Consider the following 24085-nt stretch of genomic DNA (forward strand, 5'->3'; position numbering starts at 1 on the left):
CCTACTAAATAAAAGGCTGAAATATTAGTATTAGTAGACATGCCAGCAAGCAAACACAGTCTCCACTGACTAAATGAGACGGACTTCAGCTTTTACCAACATCTCAATTTTGTGCCCAGTTTTTACCAACATCTCAATATTGTGTCCAGTTCATTCGAACAAAACTCAAACCAAACAATTGTACGCTTCACTGATATTGCACTTTCTGGTCTTCTTAAAGAGAGTCTGAAGCGAGAATAAATCTCGCTTCAGACCTCATAGATAGCAGGGGCATGTGTGCCCCTGCTAAAACGGCGCTATCCCGCGGCTTAACGGGGGTCCCTTCACCCCCAAATCCCCTCGGTGCAGCGGGGGAGCGCTTCCTGGTTGGGGCAGGGCTAACCGCCGCAGCCCTGCCCCACGCGCGTCTGTCAGCCCGTATCTCCGCCTCTCCCCCACCCCTCTCAGTCTTCCTTCACTGAGAGGGGCGGGGGAGAGGCGGCGATGCGCCGCTGATAGACTCGACTGGAGGCAGGGCTGCAGCAGTTAGCCCTGCCTCCACGAACGACCAACTCTACGACCAACTATTGCGGGGGTGGGTTTGGGGGTGAAGGGACCCCCGTTTAGCGGCGCGATAGCGGCGGTTTAGCAGGGGCACACATGCCCCTGCTAACTATGAGCTCTGAAGCGAGATTTATTCTCGCTTCAGAGTCTCTTTAAAGAGAACCCGAGGCGGGGTTCTTACAACTCAATCTGGTAGCTGGATGGTGTAATGGTTAAGGGCTCTGCCTCTGACACGGGAGACCAGGGTTCGAATCTCCGATCTGCCTGTTCAGTAAGCCAGCACCTATTCAGTAGGAGACCTTAGGCAAGTCTCCCTAACACTGCTACTGCCTATAGAGCACGCCCTAGTGGCTGCAGCTCTGGCGCTTTGAGTCCGCCAGGAGAAAAGCGCGATATAAATGTTATTTGTCTTGTCTTGTCAATCTGCACACAGAGGCTGGGTCTGCCTATAGAGCCCAGCCTCTGTTGCCATTTAGCTTCCTCCAAAGCCCCCCCTGCGTGCTGTGAGACCCCATAAAACACAGCCGCGGTGTCGACACGTAGAGTGTCGCAGCGGGCTGTGTCTATCTCTCTATTGTCAGTCTCCGCTCTCCCCCGCCTCCTGAATCGCTCCGGTCCCCGCCCACATCCCTTCCCGCTGATTGGAGGGAAAGGACGCGGGCGGGGACCGGAGCAATTCAGGAGGCGGGGGAGAGCAGAGACTGACGTTAGTGAGGTAAACATAGCCCGCACAGCGCGGCTGTGATGAATGGGGTCTCACAGCGCGCAGGGGGGGGGGGGGGCTTTGGGGGAATCTAAATAGCAACAGAGGCTGGGCCATATAGGCAGACCCAGCCTCTGTATTTAGAGCCCAGCCTCTGTATGGGGATTGCGTTGTAAGAACCCCGCCTCGGGTTCTCTTTAATGAAAACCAGTACTGTATGTATTTATTGACTGCTATAATTTTCTCTGTAAAACTATCTGACTAAAACTCAAACCAAACAGAGGCACATATGAGCAAGACCACCAGAAGCTACAAGTTCTCCTTTTAATTTGGAAAATTGTCCCTAGGTATGAAAAGACATTGTACTTACCAAGCTGTTCCACTATTTGGGTGTACGTTGGGTCCAGCCTTCGCATAGTCTTGATTAAATCCTTTCTTCTGAAGCGTATTTCGACAGTGCCCTCAGCTTCTAAAACACCACCTCTAAATGTAGTAAACCAAACAGATAAGGATTAAAAATGGTACCAAAAGTTTAGTTTAGACTTACCGGTAATAGTGTTTCTAACCATTCTAGTGTATGGCTTGAAAGGAGAGAGACTCCAGGCTCCTCCTCCTGGGGAAACACAATTAGCAAGAAGATTAAAAGCCCCCACCCCTCCTCCTGAACTCCAGTATGTCAACAAGAACCGGCCACCAAGATACCATAAGTGCCCCTGCTGCTGACCTACTCCTCATTCCACACCAATGTGTGTATAGCATGAAGGAAGAATTCCCAAGATAGGGAGGGATGATGTACGCCATACACTAGAATGGTTAGAAACACTATTACCGGTAAGTCTAAACTAAACTTTCCCTAACCATTCAAGTGTATGGCTTGAAAGGAGAGATAAGCAAGTAATCTCACACTTACATCAGGGAGGGACTGCTGCCTGCAAAACCTTACGCCCAAACGCCATGTCTTGTCCCGACAACACGTCTATTCTGTAATGCTTCATAAACGTTGTTGGGGCCTTCCATGTTGCTGCCTGGCAAATCTGCTGCAGTGATGCACCCGCTTTCTCTGCCCATGACGTAGCTATTGACCTCGAGGAATGCGCCGTGACTCTTGGCGGCGTCTTTCTCCCCTTACTTAGGTATGCGTCAGTTATGACCTTCCTTATCCATCTTGCTAGAGTCGACTTTGACGCCTGCGCCCCCTTATTTGGGCCTCTGTATGTTACAAATAAATGACTTGATTTCCTAAATTCTTTTGTTTTATCTAAATATTGTAGAACTGTCCTTCTGACATCCAAGAAATTGTATTTCCTTTCCTTTTCGTTGGCTGGGTTATTGCAGAAAGAAGGTAACACTATCTGTTGTGACCTATGGTAGTCCGATACTACTTTTGGAAGAAAATTCGGGTCTGGTGTCAGGACTATCTTATCTGGAAATATTCCTAAAAAGGGCTCCTTGATGGACAAGGCTTGTAGATCACCTACCCTCTTTGCTGTAGTTATAGCTGTAAGAAACAGTGCCTTGAGCGTCAGTCTTTCTATACTTATTTCCTCTATGGGCTCATATGGTTCTTCCATCATGGTTTGTAGAACAAAGGGCAGGTCCCATTGAGGTGCCACCTTCACTTTTATTGGTCTTGATCTTTCGACAGCCTTAAAAAAATCCTTTATTAGTCTTACTCTGGCTAAACGTCTGTTTAGAAAAAAGGACAGGGCCCTGCACTGAACCCTTAGTGTACTTACTGCTAAGCCCATGTCTACCCCTTCCTGAAAGAAATCTAAGATGTCTGAGGTGGAGTGCCTGAACTTATCCTTCTTCCTACACCAAGCTAAGTATGCCTTCCACATTTTACTGTAAATTTTTTGTGTCACTGGCTTCCTGCACTTTAACAAAGTTTGCACTACCTTTTCCGAAAGTCCCTTGGATCTTAAAACCTGCTCCTCAGATACCATGCTGTGTAATTGAACATCTCTGGATTTGGATGGTACATGGGACCTTGCAGTAACATGTCTTTCCTCACTGGCAATCTGAAAAACTGACCCTCTGATCTCACCCACAGCTGGGTAAACCATGCTCGTTTGGGCCACCAAGGAGCTACTAGAATGAGATTTGTTCTCTCCTGTTCCCATTTCCTTATTGTCCTTGCTATCAACTGTATTGGTGGGAAAGCATAAACTGTCTGGTATGGCCATGGTTGAGACAACGCGTCTATGCCTACAGCTTGACTGTTCCTGTATAGAGACATAAAGCTTTTCAGTTTGTTGTTTTTTGGGGTTGCAAAGAGGTCTATCTCTGCTACTGACCATTTCCTTTGTATCTGTTCGAACAGCTCCTGATTTAGAGACCATTCCGCCTGTTCTATCATATTTCTGCTTAGGTAGTCTGCCTTTGTGTTTAAGCTGCCTTTTAGATGTGTGGCTGATATTGACGTTACCCTGGACTCTGCCCATTCTAGCATCTCCCTGCTTATTTCCAACAGATTCTGAACTCTGGTGCCTCCCTGCCTGTTTATATAGGATACCGTGGTGACATTGTCTGACAGTATCTGTACGTCTCTGTCCTGGATCAGCTTCTGGAACCCCTTTAACGCCATGTACACTGCCGTCATCTCCCTTGCGTTGGATGACTCTGCTTGCTGTTCCTTGTTCCAACGTCCCTGTATATGCTGCGAGTTGCATATCGCTCCCCAACCTGTGCTGCTCGCATCTGTTGTGATAGTCACCATTGCCTGTTGTGCCCAGAACCTGCCCTGTCTCAGATTGCTGTCCTGTCTCCACCACCTTAGTGAACCGATCACCTCCTCTGTGACCAGGACTTCTGAGTCTAGTGAGTTTTGCCTTTTGTCCCATACTGTTAGTAGAAAGTTCTGCAGTTTTCTGCTGTGCAGTTGAGCCCAGGTTACTGCTGGGATGGCCGCCGTCATGAATCCCGCTAGTCTCATAATCTGGCGAATTGACACCATCCTTTTTTGTGTTATTTGTGTCGCCACCTCTCTTAATTTGTCTATTTTTTCCTGTGGTAGGTAAATCTTTCTCTGGTTTGAATCTATCTGGAATCCTAGAAACCTTATCTCTTGGCTTGGTATTAATACCGATTTTTGGTAGTTTATTATCCATCCTAGTCGAGAGAAAGTCTGGATGACCACCCTTTTGTGTTCCTCCAGCACCTCCCTCGACCGGGCATGTATCAGCAAATCGTCTAGGTAAGGTATCACTGCAATTCCCTGCAGACGCAAGGGTGCCATTACTTCTGATATTATCTTTGTAAAAATACGTGGTGCCGAAGCTATCCCAAACGGCAGGGCCACAAACTGAAATTGCTTCGTTTGAGACCCCTCCTTTATTGCAAACCTCAAATATTTTTGATGCTTCTCCCAAATCGGAACATGGAGGTAAGCATCTTGTAGATCCAGGTTTATAAAAAAGTCCCCTTTGTTTAGAATCTGGCGAACCGAATAGATGCTCTCCATTCGGAACCTTTTGTACTTCAAGTATGGATTTAACTTCTTTAGATTTAAAATGAAACGAAATTTGCCTGTCGGCTTTTTTATCAAAAAAATATGGGAGTAAAAGCCCGCGTTTCTTTCCTTTAACGGGACTTCCCTTATTACCTTCATGGCCAATAGGGAAGAGATCATTGCTCTCATCCCTATTGCCTTTTCTGGATCCTTTGGGAGAGGATTGAGAAAAAATCTGTCTGGCGGCAGAACCGAAAATTCGAGGCGGTAGCCTTCCTTTATAATGTTGAGAACAAAAATGTCTGGGTTTAACTTCTCCCATTGTGCCAGATAAAACTTCAATCTCCCTCCCACCTCCAAGTCACTTGGGACCTTTGGAGTCCTCTGATCTCCCAAGGACGAAGCCCCCTCTTCCTCTTCCCTTGGGAAACCACCTTTTCTGAAAGGGCGTACTTTTAACCTGCTCTTTCCTATCTTTCCTCTGCTGGAAGCTTTTTGGAAAAAACGACTTCCTTTTCTTATCCGGAAATTGCTTTCCCTTTTCAGCTGACCTTTTTAATATGTTTTCTAGCTCTGGCCCAAAAAGTAGGCCCCCCTCAAAGGGGAGTGCACACAGCCTATTCTTTGAGGTACTGTCCCCCTCCCAAGCCTTAAGCCAGACAGCTCGCCTGGCTGAATTTATTAGCGCCGTAGTACGGGCCGTAATCCTAATAGATTCTGCCGTTGCGTCTGCCAGGAAAGCGATAGCTTTTAAAACAACCGGAATGGAGGCTGAATAAGACTGAAGGGGATCACCCTTAATTATCTTTTCCATTAAGTTCTCCAGCCAAATCTTTAGGTTTCTGGAAATACATGTGGCAGATAAATTTACTTTAAAACCAAATGCCGCTGCCTCCCACGCTTTCCTTATTAGAAACTCAATTTTTTTATCCATTGGATTTTTTAATAGGCCTGCATCCTCAAAGGACAAGTCAGACTGCTTAGAATATTTTGCCAAAGAGGCGTCCAATTTGGGACATTTTACCCATTTATTTTGCTCTTCCTCTTTAAACGGGAATTTTCGTTTTGCAGATTTGGGTATAAATAATCTACGTTCTGGTTCTCTCCACTGAGTTGTGATTATGTCCTTCAAGGATTGATGTACTGGGAATGACCTGCTTTGCTGCTGAATAAGACCCCCATATACTTTATCCTGTTTTGTAGTCTGCAGTGTTTCCTCTTTAATATCCTCAGTGGTATACACTGCCTTTAACAGCTCCTGTGTCTCCTCTGGAGCGAACAGAAACCTTGGCGATTTATATTTTATACTTTCAGTTTCGGATTCCTCTTCTGAGTGTCCCTCTGACTCCTCTACTGATACTGCCTCCTGCTCCTCCTCCTCCCCCTCTTCCTCTTCCTCCTCTTCCTCTTCCAAGACAATTGGAGGTGTTGGAATTATAGGTATTATATCTGCCGTAATTACATTAGAGGGCCCAGCAGTTTCCGCAGGTAACTGAACCTCCCTCTGCTGTACTGCCTGTGCCTGGCTTTCTTTAAGAGCTCTCAACTCCCCTCTAATCTCTTGCCTCATTGCCTCCATAAACTCTTTTACTAAAGCTATGGATTCTGAGGCCATTATCCTATCCGAACATTTTAGACATAAGCTCTTTGGCCAGTTGGAATCCAACTTCGTTTGGCAATTGGGGCATCTTTTACTTCTTGGTCTTTCCCCTTTGCTATCCGATTTGGCCTTTTGGAAGAAAGCAGACAGAAGGGTGCTGGCTAAGTACTTCATAACTCTAGCACGTATCCCTCCCCCACAAAACAAAAAAACATCGTTCCCCATCAAAGGCAGTCATATACATTACCGCTGCCGAGCCGCCAGATAGGGCACCTGTAGCTGCTGCAGTCTCCGCTCCCACATGTGCCTCCTCCATTGTGCGGGGCGAGCTGCCGGAAGTACCTGGTTATCAGTACGCACTTCCCCACCAGAGTCCACAGCGTTTTCCATATATGGTCTGGGATCTCTGCGTGGCTCCGCCCTCCGCGCTCGTAAATGACGTCAGTCACGCGCCCGCGCGCGCGTACATCCATACCGCTCCAGCGTCCCAGGTGCCTGGCTGCCTCCGCTCTTACCAGCCTCAGACTCCCCAGCGCCGGACCAAGCGGCTTCTCAGCGGAGATAAGCGCCGTGCTGCATAGCAAATGTGAGTGTTTCTCTCCATGCACGCACCGCCTACCAGAAAATCCAGAGATAGCAAACTATCACAGGCCAGGAATCCTCCCCCAACGCCTGATCACAGGCCAGGAAAGGAGAGTAGTCCCTCAAAAAGAAACCTGTCTAGCCCGCTATCCTGCCTTACTGGCTTGCTGCTAACTGTGTCCCAGGCTGGCCGGAAACACAAGAATACTGGAGTTCAGGAGGAGGGGTGGGGGCTTTTAATCTTCTTGCTAATTGTGTTTCCCCAGGAGGAGGAGCCTGGAGTCTCTCTCCTTTCAAGCCATACACTTGAATGGTTAGGGAAAGTGACATGTAACAGGATTAGATTTATTCTTCAGGTAATAAAAACACAACAACACTGTTCCTCTGAAAATATAAAAATACAAATGACCATTTAAATATGTAATATTAGACCTGGAAAGGATGTGCTACAATGCAAAAGCATAAACCATTTTTTATGTGCCGCACTTGTTTCTTGCCACTAATTTCGGTCAGATTTCCTACTGCAATGCTGGTAAATTTAATTATTTGGAGCCCATTCAAGACTTGCTCTACCTACTGGTGGCAGTGTGTGCAGGACTGATGTACTTTTATATATATTCCAGCAGGGGGCTACTGACTACATTTGGATTGACTGGCAATTCGCAATCTCATCTACAAATGGCATCAAACTTCTAAACTTTCTGGGACGTCCACCTCCTGCCAGCAGAGGTCAACCTGCTTGAGACTTCGCATATCTATCTGCTGACACACCCATCTCTCATCCCTATATAAGGCCAGCTCTCATTATAGCAGGTGTCAAAACATTACATAGCTTTTCCTGTGCTCGCTGAACAACTCTCGTCTCTTGTATTCCTGGTCATATTGTTCTCAGATTCCCTGATATCTGATTACTGACTAATCCCTGACCTTGTCTGTACCTTGTGATCTTTGAGAAAAATATGTATATTTATAACCTGTATTTTGTTTCTTTGGGTGTGGGTATTCACAATCAAATATTGTATATTTGTTCGTTACTACTAAGACTAATTAAGGTTTTAGTTGCACTCTTTGCTTGTTTATTTATACACTGTGTGGCTGTGCTTAACCACTTCGGTACCAGCAGCCTCTGCCCCCTTAAGGACCAGAGGCTTCTGGTACACTAAATGCCGCATTCCGACGTATCGCCCCAATAATCCGTCGCTCCCGCCGCTCTGTCCCCGCCGCTGGCTGCTCTCTCTGCCGTCGCTATTCACCGCCATTCACCGCGCGCCCCTGCCCGTTCTCGACGCCCTGTCCCCGACGCAATATGCTGCCCTGCCGCCTCTATGACGGCAGAGCGCTGTGCGCCTGTCAGGAGCCAGCTTTCATTGGCTCCTGACCCTGTCACTTAATGTAAGCCAATGGGATTGGCTTACAGTAATGACAGGGCCAGGAGCCAATGAAAATGGCTCCTGCCCAGCTCACAGTGCTCTGCCGTCATAGAGGCGGCAGGGCAGCATATTGCGTCGGGGACAGGGCGTCGAGAACGGGCAGGGGCGCGCGGTGAATGGGACGTAGAATTTACGTCCGGTCAGAACCGCAGCGTCCCCCGCCCGACGTAGATTTATACTGCGGCGGTCCGGAAAAAGTTAATAAGCACCATTCGCTTATTTCGGTGTCCTGCCTCTTTACATCCTGCTGCAGTGATCACCTGTACACGTCCTGTGGGGTTTGTAACAGTAATCTGCCATCTGCTGTTCTTATTACGCTGGAAATTACATTGTCGGTCCTGATTGACATTCCCAGCAGCCTAATTCAGAGGGTTCAAAACAAGGTGTAGTGAAGTTTGACAAGCACACTTGACTCATGATAAAAGGTACTTTATCCACCACTTATATTCACTTAGCTTGATTGCTATTAGAATGAACCTTGTTCAGTTCTTAAGTTAGTTTTTTTTGGGGAGGCATAAAATAGTATTACACACACACACACACACACACACACACACACGGTTGTAAGCGAAGCATCTAGCCGAAAGGAGTGGTTATGACAGTCACAGACCTGCTGTCCTTGTCAGCATAAAGCTCCATGTAGTGAGGATTGATAGTAGGATCTATGACCACCCAGGAACCTCCTCTGAGTTCAGCAAAAGGAGGGATGTACACCAAAACAGGCTGCTTGAATTCTCTTAGACCATCCACAATGTATGCACCAAATTTTAGCACTTGATCGTACATATCTGTAAGAGATAGCACACATATGTCAAATACAGTACAGCATTACCTATATAAGAATGAAGAGGGAAGGTTTCACCCTCTACCAGTAATGTCCATGACAACGATCACCAGATGTTGTTGCAAGTGGCAGTAAACTGTAAGCCGATACTTTATTAAGCCAATTATAGCACACGATTTACTGCATTAAAAGACCAACTTAAAAGAACACTATCAATACCCAAGTGATCTAAAATGACAAAGTACAAATAACGTCTAAGTAGCTGTGTAAACATTTTCCTACTTTTCATATTAAATATCAGAGGCAAAAGCTGTAATTTGTTATGTATAGGTTGTAGCAGTATTGGAACAATTCATTGGCGAAGGGGTGCTTCAATTTTACACTGCAAGTGCTGTTCTTTGCATGGGGTGAGACTACAGAGTTATATGAAGCTGTGATGTCAGATTTCACAGGCCATTACAAGCAAGAAACATTTACTCTGCTCTCCTGCAGACAGCTCAGTCAGAGAGACAGGCAGCTGCAGTCACACACAGGGTTAACACAGATGTAGTGCAAGGGATTCCCCCTGCCCTCATGATTTACTGGCCCGTCACCCTGCTCTGCTTGGCCATTGGTTTTGTGTGAAAGTATTTTGATAACGGTAAACAAAGATGTAAGCAGTGAAATGTATACACCAGCACTTCCCAAACCATTCCTATCTCAATTGAAAAAAAAAAATGTTAATCAATAGTGTTCCTTTAATTTCCCTTCCAACAAAAAAAAAATTCTTTTGGCATTTTTTCTTCCACACTTTAAACAGTCCATTGCTGTGCAAGATTTCTGCAGTTGCAACACAATGGCCCTGAAAGGTCGCAGCGTACATTACCACTGCGGAGCAATCATACAGTGAGATATACTTTACAACTAAAGTATGCCTCACTTCTGCGTGAACGTGCAAATGCACTATTATGCTTGCATTGTGATGACCGGACCCAAAAGCTGCGATCAATATGATAGCCCCATTATACTATCACTGCTCCTGCAATGAGATTTTTGTGCAAAGCAACAGAACAGGGTAAGTGTAAGGACACTAAAAGGAACCCGAGGTTAGAGACATATGGAGGCTGTCATATTTATTTCCTTTTGAACAATACCAGTTGTCTGGCAACCCTACTGATCTTTCTGCTCAGCAGTGCCTGAATCACACACACCTGAAACAATCTTGTAAGATTTTTGTTAGAATCATCTGATCTGCATGCTTGTTCAGGGTCTATAGCTACATGTATTAGAGGCAGAGGATCAGCAGGACAGCCAGGCAATGAGCATTGTTTAAGAGGAAATAAATAGGTCAGCCTACATATGTCTCTCATCTGGGTTTCCCTATACCTAACTTGTGTATCAGTATGTGCAGCTGGAGATTTGCACACAAGCAAATCATCTGACGTAACCAGACAGGGCAGTGTCTACAAAAGGTGTATAAAAATAATGTGGTTTGGGACTTACCTTTCATACCCCCAGAAAATCCTCTCCAGTTTGCAAAGATGATCAGTGGCAGCCTCTCACGGTTAAAGTCTTTGATTGCTTGGGCGGTCTTAAATGCTGAATCTGGAAACCAAACCTGTCCCGCCTGTTGGATGATCTGAAACAGAGAACAATAACCACATCAACACCACAAACATAGTGGCCTCAATTCACTAAGCTTTATCAAACATTTGATAATTTACCTCATGGGTAAAATCTAATTTTTAATTCACTAAGGTGTTACAGATTTATTGAACGTTTTATTGATAAAACATTCGATAAATATATAACACCTTAGTGAATTCAAAATTAGATTTTACCCATGAGGTAAATTATCAAACGTTTGATAAAGCTTAGTGAATTGAGGCCAACGTGTTCATAATAATAGTGGGCTCATTTAATCCTTTACCCTGCAATTATAACTGAACTGTCAGTCTCAGATTTTCTTTGCAATCAGTGATTTCTCTGGCTTTTAGCATATTATTATTTAGTATTTATATAGCGCCAACATGTTCCACAACAATGGAAAGAATGTATATTGACTCTCAGAGGAGCTCGCAATATAATCCCTGCCATAGTCACATCTATGTATGTATCATAGTTTAACACTTAACGACCGCCTAACGCCGATAGGCGTCTACAGGTCGTTAGTGGCATAGCATGGAAGCGGCCTTTCCATGCCAGTTCACGGAGGGTGTCTCCGTGAACAGTGTGCGAGCCGCCGTTCACGGCTCGCACGCGTAATGTAAACACGCGAGGAAGATATCTCAGCTGTTTACATCATACGGCGCTGTTGCGCAGCAGCGCCGTAAGGCAGATCGGCGATCCCCGGCCTCTGATTGGCTGGGGATCACCGGCTTCTGATAGGCTAAAGCCTATCCCATTACACAACATGAGGGAGAGGGAGGTAAGGAGAGGGAGGGCGGAAATGGCTGCGGAGGGGGGCTTTGAGGAGCCCCCCCGCTACTCAGTAATAGCCGGCGGCGATCAGACCCCCCCAGCAGGACATCCCCCTAATGGGGAAAAAAAGGGGAGGGGGGGGGGGGGGGGGGGGAGTCTGATCGCCCGGCCACAATCCTGATCGGTGCTTCTGGCTGCAGAGCCCACGCAGCACCGATCATTAGAAAATCCCCTGGTCCTTGAATGGTTAAGTCCAGTTTAGGGGGAAGCCAATTAACTTTTCTGTGTTTTGGGATGTTGAAGGAAGAACATACAAACTCCATGCAGATAGTGCTCTGGCAGAGATTCAAACCAGGGACCCAGCGCTGCAAGGCGAGGGTGATATCTACTATGCCACCATGCTGCCCATAATCTGCATAAAGAGATGATCTGCATATTCAGCAGTGATGCATCATGGTAGATCGTTCTTACTAACTTAAAGTGCACCTGAACTGAGAGGCATATGGTGGCTGCCATATTTATTTCCTGTTAAACAATACCAGTTGCCTGGCAGTCCTGCTGATCTTTCATGCCTCAGTAGTGTCTGAATTACACACATGAAACAAGTATGTGGCTAATCACGTCAAAATTCATTCAGAAACATCTAATCTGCATGATTGTTCACGATCTATGGCTAAAAGTATTAAAAGCAGAGTATCAGCAGGACAAACTGTTGGTTTTCACTGTTTAAAAGGAAATAAAGATGTATAATTGCAAATACATTTTTTTTGTAAGAGGGCTTTCTGGTCTCTAAGTAAGCCCCTTATACTTTCCTAGTGGTTCTGGGCACTCATTCACTTCCATACACTAAGCAGTTCCCTAACCTTCACCATCCCTGAAATTAAATCGCCCTGTTCTTTTGACAAATTTTTACAACCCTGAGCAGGTAACAGCCTCTGTACAGTCACGATTAATTGACTGAGGTCATCGTTTGGTGGGTAATAATCATTCCTAATTAGAAGAAAAGTCACAGAAACAGCATTCATGGTATGAAGCAATGATTTTATTTTTACATTCTAAAGAGGAATGTCAAGGAGCTTGATAAGAAGAAAGATGGAGGGAAGGGTCCAACATTAAAAGCCATCCACTATAAAAAAAACAAAACAAATGTCAAGGATTGTTTAGGGCAGCAGCTTCAGAAAATGATGTACTTTATATGGAGAGGGAATAATGTAGTAGCTGGATAGTGTTATGGTTAAGGGCTCTGCCTCTGACACAGGAGAGTTGGGTTCGAATCTTGGCTGCGCCTGTACAGTAAGCCAGCACTTATTCAGTAAGGAGTTCTTTGGGCGAGACTCCCTAACACTGCTACTGCCTACTGAGTGTGCTCTAGTGGCTGCCTCGCAAGCGCTTTGAGTCCGACAGGAGAAAAGCGCTATACAAAAAAAGGAATTATTAATTATTAAAAAGGAATGCACAATTGCACATGCATTTCCACTGAAGTCCTGCAGGAGTACCATACTATAAGAAAAGTACATGTTAAAGGGCAACTGTGAGAAGAATATGGAGGCTTCAATATTTATTTCCCTTTAAGCAGTACCAGTTGCCTGGAAGCCCTGCCGGTCTATTTGGCTGCTGTAGTGTCTGACTCGCACCAGAAACAAACAAGCAGCTAATCTAATCATATCAGCCAATAATGTCAGAAACGCCAGATCTGCTGCATGCTTGTTCAGGGTCTATGGCTAAAAGTATTAGAGGCAGATGATCAGCAGGACAGCCAGGCAACTGGTATTGCTTAAAAGGAAATAAATATGGCAACCTCCATATCTCTCTCGCTTCAGTTGTCATTTAAATAGGCACCTGTTTAAAAGTGTGCAGGATAGCTGCAATAGAATATCGGTAATTTTACTCATACTACTTCATTCATATAGTGAAATATTGGTAATATTTACCGATATTGGTAATATTTACCACCTGGACGCGTCCTATATAAGAAACTGCCCGCTATGCGATCTGTAGCTACAAATTGTAGACGCGAAACAGAACACATCTCGAGCACAATTTATAGAAGGTATCAGCTTAGCTCTCTTAAGCCAACAGAAACTTCCAATGACACATGAACCCATCCGATGTATGCCCGAATATTTTATCACACTTCTGGAAGCATACTACCATATACCACACTAGATTGCTGGTGTAAGAATTGGGAAATTCACCTTCGCTTCAGATTCAGGATTGGCTGGATCGGCGGGTACGGCCATCTCCACAGTTCGTGTCTCCACAGCAATAACTCCAACAGGTATTCCCCCTAGTCTGCAATGGAAAGGAGGTTTAAAAAAATGCTAATACAGTACCCTCTGTGCCCTATCGATAATACTGCACATCTTCTATGCCCCAATTACCTTGCACGTCCTACCACCACTGTTTGAGCCCAGCGTTGCATGATTTCCATGAAGCTTCCATGGTCAAAGAATCCGCTCTGCCATGCCCCTTTGATTGCTTAAAATATTTAATAGAAAGAAAAAAATTGATATGGACTAAAACATATATGCAAATGGCAATACAAGGACATAATGGGTATATTTATTAACTTACTGGGATGAATTCTTCCAGCCAGCATCCATCGGGGGTCATATGGAGCCTTTGTTGGCATAAATTCAACTGGGCGATCAATGGGGTCAACAGGTGAGATGACAGGAACTGGACTGTGCTTATCCTTCAAAGACAAGTAACCAGATGGCAAATACTATTCCAGCAAACTGACTTCATGAAAGCAAACAACAATCTTACCAAATGGTAATGAGGTGACTTCTGGGCCTCTGGTTAAAAAATGTAAGTAATCTCTAGAAATGATTGTCTTGTCTTTCGTACATCACATTTGGCAGAAATGTTCAGTGCACATTTGCCTCCAGATATTTTTGTCCCAAAAAAACGCAACTGTTGACCTTTTAAGTAGATCTTGGAGACCCCTACTCGGACATTAAATTACAATACCAAGCCCAGCGCTAAGGTTCACCCTTATTCTAAACCTAACAATAACCATTTGCCCTTAACTAGGCTAAACATTAATCCTTTACTGTCTAATAGACTTTAGATTTCTAGCAAGGCAATAGAGAATAATAATTTCAGTTGAGGAATATCTAAACTGTGTATGTAGAGTAAGGCTTAACAAAAAGGCATAACAGTACACCTGACAATAAAAAATATATAGAGAACTTACCTTTGGCATATAGCTGAGCCACTGGAGAATGGAATACACGCCCTCAAAGTCATCAGGCACCACAGTGTGAGACACCCCATTATTACACATGATCTGTATGCCTCCCAATTGGTTATTTGAGGTGTACACTTCACGTCCCAAGACCTGTAACAGGATGAACATTACTATTAACTTTTGTATACTCTGAAATTAAGATGTCTTTTTATCTAAGTTTAAGTTTATTTAAGTTTATCTGTGTTTGTATTTTGCTTGAGATTTCCACACAATATAAAACAGTACACATGCCATACTGTGTCTGTGTTTGACAGAACATTAGACTGTAAGCTTCTTCTGAAAATAAAAAAAAACTAATAATACATCCAGACTTGGATAATTCTAAGTCTTGTGCACAGTCACAAAATATAATTAAGTGGCCTTCATTCTTTGTCACATTGCAGCACTGATACTTACTTTGTTCAGAGCGCCAGCTCCTGTCAGGATTATATGGGAATTCTCAACTTGTATTACACGTTGACCCAACCTTACCAGATAGGCCCCAATCCCAATCGCTCGACACGTAACCTAGAGTTAAATATTAAAAAACAATAGAAGTCTGTGTAGGTTTAAGATAAAGGATTTGCTCTGAAAAAAGTTGTAGAACAAATGTAACAACTATTTTTGTCAAACAGGTGCTATATTAGACATGGTTTACAGTTTGGAATGCCTATGCTCACTTTATAAACACTAATACATACTAAGTTATGAATAAGATTGTGAAGCACAGTCTGCTTTTGAATGTGTGTGAACATGTATGCATGCAATACGAATGGCAAGATTGTTCAGGTTAAAGCTATGTGAACACATACCATGCTGATGGTAACAATCTCATCATATGCTAGAGAGGATTCCCCAGCGATTGTCCCCGAACCTCTCAGGTTTTCCACTCCAATACCCTCCTCCTTTCCAATAATGTCTGTCACTATATACCTAAGAAATAAAACCAAATACATTACATTAGTAAAACGGCTATACATTTTTCTCCAACATCACACACTATTAGGGCATGTGTACAGGGAAGCTTCAATGGCACTTGTGTGTTGCTCTGATCTGTGGCTTTTAAGGTTTTCTGAGCACCAATTAGCAGCACCGATATGAGTTTGGCAATTCAGAGCATGGTACAAAGCAGGTTTAATAGAACATGTCCTATTCAAATCTTTTGACCTGCAATCTGAAATGTCAATCTACATCACTTCAACACTACTAATGGCATTCAAGCAATTGAATAACCATTAGCTGCCATTCAGGCTGTGTGCATTGCTGAAGGGGTGGTGTTCAAACACCTGGATACACTTGCTCTAACAGATCTTGTGTGCAGGTGCAGCAAAATAAGGACATATGGGGACATATTCAATTCACTTTTTCACCTGAGTTTTCTCCTAGGAGACAATTTTTCCTCTTCGATTTACAATAACTTTCCAGCACTTTTTAACTAAAAAAGTACCAAAGAGTAGGTAAAAAAAGGACTAGCAAAACTATTTTTAGTATTTTCTTGCTTTCTGGTGGTTTAAAAGGCATTTTATTGACAAGTTTAAAAATACCACCTAGGAGAAAAAGTTAACTGCATATGGGCCATATTTTAAAATGAGAGAAAGCAGTAAACAATCTTCCCACTGTAGATTGGATTTGTAACTGTATTTATAAAGGTAAAAAAGGTCACAAAATAAAGTCACATTTCTAGGCCACACAAGTGCACATGGCCACATAAAGAAGAGGATCCAGTGGAGGAACTGTGGACTAGAAGACTATCTGGGAAGTCTCTGGGTAATACAGAGGCTTCACACTGCTGAAGTACCCATCCAGATGTTATCCCCTTTCCTCGTCACAGGCTTGCTGTAAGCAAACTGAAATAGTGATCATCCACTATGGCCAACAGATAAGGAACCCCTTAGTGAGTGTGTGCCCATGACAGTCCCCCAAACGAAGCTTTGAGGAAACGGTACCTAGATTCTCCAGCCTCTTCTACATGTTCACAGTGCACAGAGTTCATGGAGCTGATCCGTGTGTAGTCCTGAGGAGTCAGGTACAGATACTTGAAACCCTGAGAGAGACACAGACAGAATGAAACAGATTTATTGCAGTATGAGTAAAATATAAACCCAAATAAGCAATGATATATACAGCTTACAATGTGTTCCCAATTTACAGGGTTTTTTTTTTGTCTTTTCTTGTTAAATTTATTGGCATAATTTTCTTCTTTACAGAGGTATTACTTGTACAAGACTTTTTTTCTACCTACATCTTTACAGAAGAAACCAGCCTATGTAGAAGGATGTAGACTGCCCATAAGAGAAGGAAAGAACAAAACAAAGAGGAAAAAAAAAAATATTGATGAAAACAAGCCACAAATGCAAGAACAGAGAAGTCTGGGTAGCTGAACTGCCAAGGGGGTTCAAACCAAGAAAGTCAGATTTGCAGCAAGGAAGGAGGAGGAGCAATGAAGGTCGAATACTACTATATCTGCCAGTAAACAAGTGTGAAAAAAAAATACACCCCAGACTGGGAGGAGAACTCCAAATTCACAGGATTCCCAGAAAGACTATCAATCACCCCAACCCCCAGAATTTTTTTTGAAAGAACACACTATTTTTTTTGTTACTCGAATCGGTAGAATAAGAGGCTGGAGTCTGAGGAAAGCACAAGCAAGTCCTCCGCAGAGCTGCACTCGGTTTATTGAAAACTCACTGAGGTTTGGAACTTTAAAGACCTAAGCTATGCAACATACACTCCCATACATGTCACCCCGAAAAAGTAGTCATTGTTTAGGGAGAAATTCTAAACACAATCCTTGTATGGAAAATACTGCTGGCTGGCTATTTGCAGAGCAGCCTGCTTGGTTCTATTGAAAGAATAGGGGGGATGCACAGCAGTTGTTGCACTGGAGGAATTAAAACAAGAACTGCAAAAGCAGTTTTAGCAATCTAATGTGATGATGCTTGCACAAAGGTAGGCCAAAGACTTCCAGCAACACCTGTATTCATGCTAGAGTTACATTGTAGGCAATATCAAAATCAAATTATTTCTACTTCCATTCATATTGCATGTAAATAGTATGCAGCTTGAACTTGGCCCAATAAAAACTGACAGGACATTATTATGATTGGTCCAATAAATGAGAGTAGAAATTATATGCACCTGATCCTAGGCTGCCAGGCAAGTTCCAGCCCTCATAAGTGGTCAGGGAGTGCTGTAGCATTTGCTCTGAATGCACTGCTTCTCCTTCAGTACCAGAAGGGATTCCTTAAATGGTAAGAAAGCAGCCACATGATCAAGGCAATGAAATTGCCGCCGGGAGACTTAGAGGGATAGGCGCAGGATATAGCTGGTATAGGTCTAACCCTGCTCCTGCACAACTTCCGGCAGTGTTAATTACTATTCCCCCTCCAGGTTGACGTGGATGGTAGGGAAATACGTCATTTGGCTTCCAGCAATTGCTGGAAGGCGAATTACAGCGTTTTAACATTTTAAGTAACTTCAGCTCCGTCTTACAGCGCCGAAGTTACTCCATGTGTGCCGCTATAGCTGTAATTCCTTTTACGGTCTATGGTGGCGCCGGCTGCACCCAAACCTCCTACGCTGGATTTCAAGTGTTCGTGATCAAGGGCTCTAACTGCTGCAAAAATGACTTCTGCTAGTACTGTCTTCTGAAGAAATATTACTTTCTAGGATTTCAGCTTTAACTATGTCAAGTTTATGATTATAACTTCGTATTTATGTTGCGCCTACATCTTATGCAGTGTTTTCCAGTGTATACAGGCTTGGTACTAACTGTCCCTCGGAGGAGCTCACACTCTAATCCCCACCATGGTCTTATGTCCTTCGCAGTCTAGGGACTATTTGTTAGGGGGAAGCCAATTAGCATTCTGAAGGGAGAAGTACCCATGCGCGGACTATAGCATTGCTGCTATAGTGGTGCCCAACTCAGGCGCACGGCATTGAAACCGTTTGCTTTGAGTCATTTAGCCCATCCGTATGTTTCTTTGGGGGTGTAAGGGAGGAAACCGGAGTGGCCGGAGGAAAACCTATGATACCTACAGATACAAACACAGCTACTATTGTTATCAGATAGCAGGTTTTCTATAGCTACCTTTATACAAGCTCTGGTCTAGTCCAACAAGACAGACTGTCTGAGCCAGTAAAAAGTAATTGAGATTACAGAGATCTGTAACACTTCAATTAGGTAGCGGCAATTCTCTTACAGAAATTGCAAACAAAATGTTTAAAAAACCTGGATAGTAAAAGTAATCTATGATGTGTGAGGTCAGCTTTCCAGCATACCTTGTACGGGTCACGGGGATCATTCCAAGCCACATGAAACATATGTCTGAGCTCCTCAGCCAGTCCTATCCGAGCACCACTGTTGGCTGCAATATAAATTCGTGGGATTCCTTCCTTTCTGGCAAGCTCTGAGGCTTGAAGAAACAGCATGTCTTCCTGTGGGCCAAAGGAGCCAATCTTATATGTGATATCATTGCAGATCACAATAATGTCACGGCCATCTGGATACTCTTGAGTTTTAAGTTTCATTTTGAAGGCCACCATTCCAACCTTAAAGACAGAGATTGCATATTAGAGAAAAACAGAAAAATCTTATTCTTAAAATGTTTTTTAATTAAGCTGCAACTTCGAGTACTGGATCTCTAAAAATAATAGCCATTATGTGCTATTCTATTACCTCATTTCCTCCCGGTAATCTATTCATCTGAACCAGCTGGCCCTGGCTGTCAAGGACCAATTCTGTGTAAGTGAGTATCTCTGTGGAACGTGGCTCTCTTGATCCCCAGAGCTTTAAAAGAGCCTGTAGGGACAAAACATAAGACATATGGCTCTGTGCTGCATCCAGGATTGAAACAGTTAATGTCTACACCTTAAAGTCTAAATCCACCCAACAAATGTACTTCAGGTGAGACATGACAGTCTGCTGGTTTGGGCTACTTCTCCTTTTCAAACCACCCAGATCTGGGCAGCTTGAAAAAGGGCAATAGCCCGAAACAGCAGACTGTCACTGCCACACAGCCGGTTTAATGTTGTTGTTTTTATGGAACCACAATAAACTGAAGAAACTTAAGAGGAACTCCAGTGAAAATAATGTAATAAAAAAGTGCTTCATTTTTACAATAATTATGTATAAATTATTTAGTCAGCGTTTGCCCATTGTAAAATCTTTTAAATCCCTGATTCACATTCTGACATTTATTACATGCTGACATTTTTACTGTTGGCGGGTGATGTCATTGGCGGGTCATTTCCCACAACGCAACAAGGTTCACAGACAGGAAACTGCCAGGAGTACAACGGTCCTCAGAGTTTCTTGTGGGAGGGGTTTCACCACAATATCAGTCATACAGCGCCCCCTGATGGTCTGTTTGTGAAAAGGAATAGATTTCTCATGTAAAATGGGTTATCAACTACTGATTGGGATAAAGTTCAATTCTTGGTTGGAGTTTCTCTTTAACATGGTGGTGTGGATGTTCACTATTGTTTTCAATTAGATATATTTCCTAAATAAACAGTATTTTAGCTCCAATTATATATGCACTAAAGAATAAGAAAGGCAAAAAACTGCTGTCGCCACAAAGCAATGCTAGAATCTAATATCTCACAAAATGATCGATCACTGACAATTTGCAGGTAGTACATTAGATGTAATAAAGGCAAACAAGCAAATTTGTCAGTGAGATTGTTCACTAGAAGAATCTAAGTCTAAACAATTTTTTCTTTGGTTGCTTTTTTTGTCAAATGTGTATCCACGTCTGAATAAGACTCAGCTGCGTACACAAGACCAAACATCATTAGTGTATGTGCAGACTCCACCCTTAACCATTGATAATAATGTGCAATAGGAAGATAAGTGATGAAGATGAATGATTGGCTAAAGTGACAATTGTGTGAATGTTCATGTGATATTCTGAACACTTATAACATATTAGATGTTCATTGACTATTTGTGGGTTTCTTAATTTTGCACTTCCGATTCTTGTGTAGAACAACTTTAGGTACAAGGTCCACTTTAACTGCTTCCATCTTTTTATATATACAGTTGACCGAGCACCTTCTGTCTTACCTGTCTAAACATTTCTGGGAAGTCATACACATATGTAGTCCCCAGAGACTGAGCCTGGAATCTCTTGGACTGCAGCAGATCCTTGGTCACATAAGGAGTATTAATCAGCATCCCATGCATGTGCCCATGTTTGTCTCCATAGGAATGAAACATAATCTGAAATACAAAAAGAGGATTAGATATTCTCAGGCATTCTTTCAAGTAAATATGTCAATTAAACCCAAGCTGTTCCAGGCAAAGGAGGTGGGAAAAGAGATCCTTATCTGCTGTAAGTCACTAGCCAGATGAAGGTATTCTTGGATAACAGAAGGATACATTTCTGTATACAGTATGTTGTGCAACTGATTAAATATAAATAAACTTAGATGCTTTAAATACTGCCACTGATTAAAGATGGCAGAGTAATTTATGGCCACCAGTGGTACATGCATGCTGTTTTTGTATGTTTAAAGCAGAATAGTGATAAACTGAACGTGAAAGGGGGAGAGCGTCTGAGAAGGGTTTGGTTAAAGAGGGATTGTAGGCCACAAAATCAAATTCCATTTACCCACTGCTCGGTGTTTAATATGCATCATGAAACCTTACCCTGCATTGCAAGCACTCCAATCTATTCAGAAATGTTTCTGTTGTATTATATCTGACCTCAGTCAGCCTGGCTCTATTCTTGCTATTGCCAATGAGAAGGAAGCTTTTCATCACCCCTCTCACATTCCTCATCCTCACTGAGTGGCTGAGGGCAGTTCAGTGAGCTGCTGAAATCTGATCTATGCTGCGCTCACATGTGTTTACAAAGCAAGCTAGATTTGACCGTGCAGTTTCTAGGAGAAAAAAAAGGATGAAATGATATCAGGATTGGCTTCAGTTAGAGGAAACCAAGATAGAAATGCCACAAACTGAATTATCTTTATTTACTATATAAAATTCACTGAACTCAAAATGTGGACAGTACAATACATCTGTTATGTAAGTAGAACAAGTAGTTACCTACTTATATAGGTGTTTTTTTTCCTGGGATAGTATGGCTGCCCCTGCTGCTTTAAGTGGAAAAAAGAAAATGATAAACTCAAACTACATGGGAGGTTTGGTAACAGAATGCTGATGGCAAAACTTTTCTTCTTTTTCTATATACCAGTTCACGTTTGCCCAGCATTGACTCTCCACCACTGGTCATATGAAACTGTACTTTTAAACCAAATGATGGCACACACCACTCATGGTAATGGATGTAAGCAGTGGCATGATGAAACAGAGGAAGATGTTGGTTTGGGATTTTTTAAAGCATTTTACAGCTCATATAATGTGCATGACACCATAGGCTGCTATCAGCTGAATAAAAAATGGTATGTGCGCAAGACCTTCACAGAACAACAACGGCATACAATTTTACAGAGGTCATCATCCATAAAAGGCAAATGATGTGGCGTTCAGGAGACAAATTTGTTTAAATCTGTTGAATTTCAATATTTGTACATGCAGTGTAGTCTATACTATTTCATTATCCTACAAATACACAAGGCCACCAGACCAGTACTGATGCAGTAGATGACACTTTGCTAAACCGACTCACTTGTCCAGTGCTAGGATCCGTCACCTCTTTATACAGGCTGATATCTAGGTAGTAGCCAGATTCATTCGTTAGAAACAGACGGATAGGTATTGCTTTGCCTGTTGGAGTTAATCTGATGTTGATCTTGACTTCAGCTTGAAGTACACGCAGCTTCCACAAACGACTGCCATATCTCATGACCATAGAACGAACTGACTCCTCAATCTACAAACAAAAGTAAAGGTTGACAATGGTAAGCACAAATCAATGATCCAATTTTACGGCAATTCAACAAAAACGATCATTTGTCCTGAAAAATCGAAAGTTTTTTTTTTTTCATTCGTTCAAGAAGTTTTGAATTTACCATTTTTATTCATAAGTAATAAAGCCTTTTTAATAAAATACACAATAACTAACAGTTTTACCAGACCGGGTCTTGAAAAATTCCTTTGTGGACTGGATTCTAACACAACTTACCATATATAATTTGCCATAAAGCGTCAAAATAAGTGCCTTGAATTTTTTTAATTTCCTTTCTGCAAACTCATACAAAAACGTGCCAGAAATGATCACTTACCAATTTCTTTCTCCTTCACCTGCTTTGCTAAAGTCTATAACAACTTATGCCTGTACTAACTACTAAAGCATCACACAAATAATTTACAGCTGCTACAACACTACTTTCTTACAACTTTTGGCTTTTGTATGAAACTAGTTTAAGAATACATTTCTAGAAGAGTGAATTTCTCTCAAAGAGAAAACACATTTTAAAAATTTCAGTTTTCTAAATGATACACATCAGAAAATAGTTAATAAAGAGAACCCAAGGTAAACGGCTGTCATGGTGGATTGGATCTTTAAGATCCCCAACGACTCCATACAAAGTATCGCGATCGATTGATTTACCGTCCGCGCCTACCATGTGCCTGCAGGCTCGTCGGTATTCAGTATTCAGCTTAACCTCCTTAGCGGTAAGCCGGACACTGTGTCGGGCATACCACTTGCTGGCCTCAGGAGTCCCCCATGCATAATTAATGTGATCCAATGGCTGCAAAACCTTTAGCTAGCACATGTGTCCAGCTCCCCCCCCCCCCCATAATACATTACCCAGCCTGGATCCAGCGATCGGCACAGCCTCCCTGCACAGCTTTGGTCTCTCTATGAGGAGGATCGGGTTTGCGCATAACGTCGGCGATTCGCATTTGGCCACGCGTATTTTTATACGCGTTCCAGTCCACAATAGCTATTGAGGTCAGGAGCATGAAGAAGGATACGCGTGGCCAGGCCTGCACAAGCGCAGAAAGCCCGCCGACTCCCTGTCAGCAAAAGCAAAACTAGCTGGCGGTGGGGGACCGGAGGCTCAGTGACTGCGAGGGCACGGGACAGCTAGAGGGGGCTGGTAAAAGCCCCAGGAAAGTAAAACTGATGTTTTATTCCTGGCTTAAGTGTCCCTTTAAGAAGAGGGAAGCTCTAGATCCTGTACATGCTTCCCACTTCCTCCTCCAGCTCTCCGCCACTGTCACGGGACTCTCTAGAAGTTCACACTCCTGCTGCCCTTTGTGCGCAAGTGCGGCTGTGTTGCACTCGCACTCGTGCATGAAGAGAAGCCCGCCAGTGATAACGTATGTGATAACTTGTCAGATATGTTCCTGGAGTCCAGGAGGACGTGGGAAGCCTCTGCAGGATTCAGGTAATGGGTATCTTTTTATATGACTCTGCCTCTGTTCACTTTAAAGCAGCTGAGAGG

At 43.2% G+C, this 24085-nt stretch overlaps 1 protein-coding gene across 3 annotated transcripts in view; it reads right to left on the reverse strand.

Annotated features, from left to right (window-relative positions):
• The window catches only part of ACACB (acetyl-CoA carboxylase beta), a 193107-nt gene that overhangs the window by 11253 nt on the left and 157769 nt on the right, over positions 1-24085 (reverse strand). For all 3 annotated transcript variants that reach the window (XM_068239413.1, XM_068239406.1, XM_068239419.1), the window contains 14 exons: positions 22360-22563; positions 20793-20948; positions 19404-19526; positions 19007-19276; positions 16672-16769; positions 15538-15658; positions 15143-15253; positions 14693-14836; positions 14068-14188; positions 13875-13971; positions 13689-13785; positions 10576-10711; positions 8920-9097; positions 1617-1729 (listed from right to left, as the gene is read on the reverse strand). In XM_068239413.1, coding sequence (XP_068095514.1) covers positions 1617-1729; positions 8920-9097; positions 10576-10711; positions 13689-13785; positions 13875-13971; positions 14068-14188; positions 14693-14836; positions 15143-15253; positions 15538-15658; positions 16672-16769; positions 19007-19276; positions 19404-19526; positions 20793-20948; positions 22360-22563 — 1969 coding nt within the window. The remainder of the gene's footprint in view (positions 1-1616; positions 1730-8919; positions 9098-10575; positions 10712-13688; positions 13786-13874; positions 13972-14067; positions 14189-14692; positions 14837-15142; positions 15254-15537; positions 15659-16671; positions 16770-19006; positions 19277-19403; positions 19527-20792; positions 20949-22359; positions 22564-24085) is intronic.

The sequence above is a fragment of the Hyperolius riggenbachi genome, chromosome 1 (assembly GCF_040937935.1).
Source record: "Hyperolius riggenbachi isolate aHypRig1 chromosome 1, aHypRig1.pri, whole genome shotgun sequence".
Classification (NCBI taxonomy): domain Eukaryota; kingdom Metazoa; phylum Chordata; class Amphibia; order Anura; family Hyperoliidae; genus Hyperolius; species Hyperolius riggenbachi.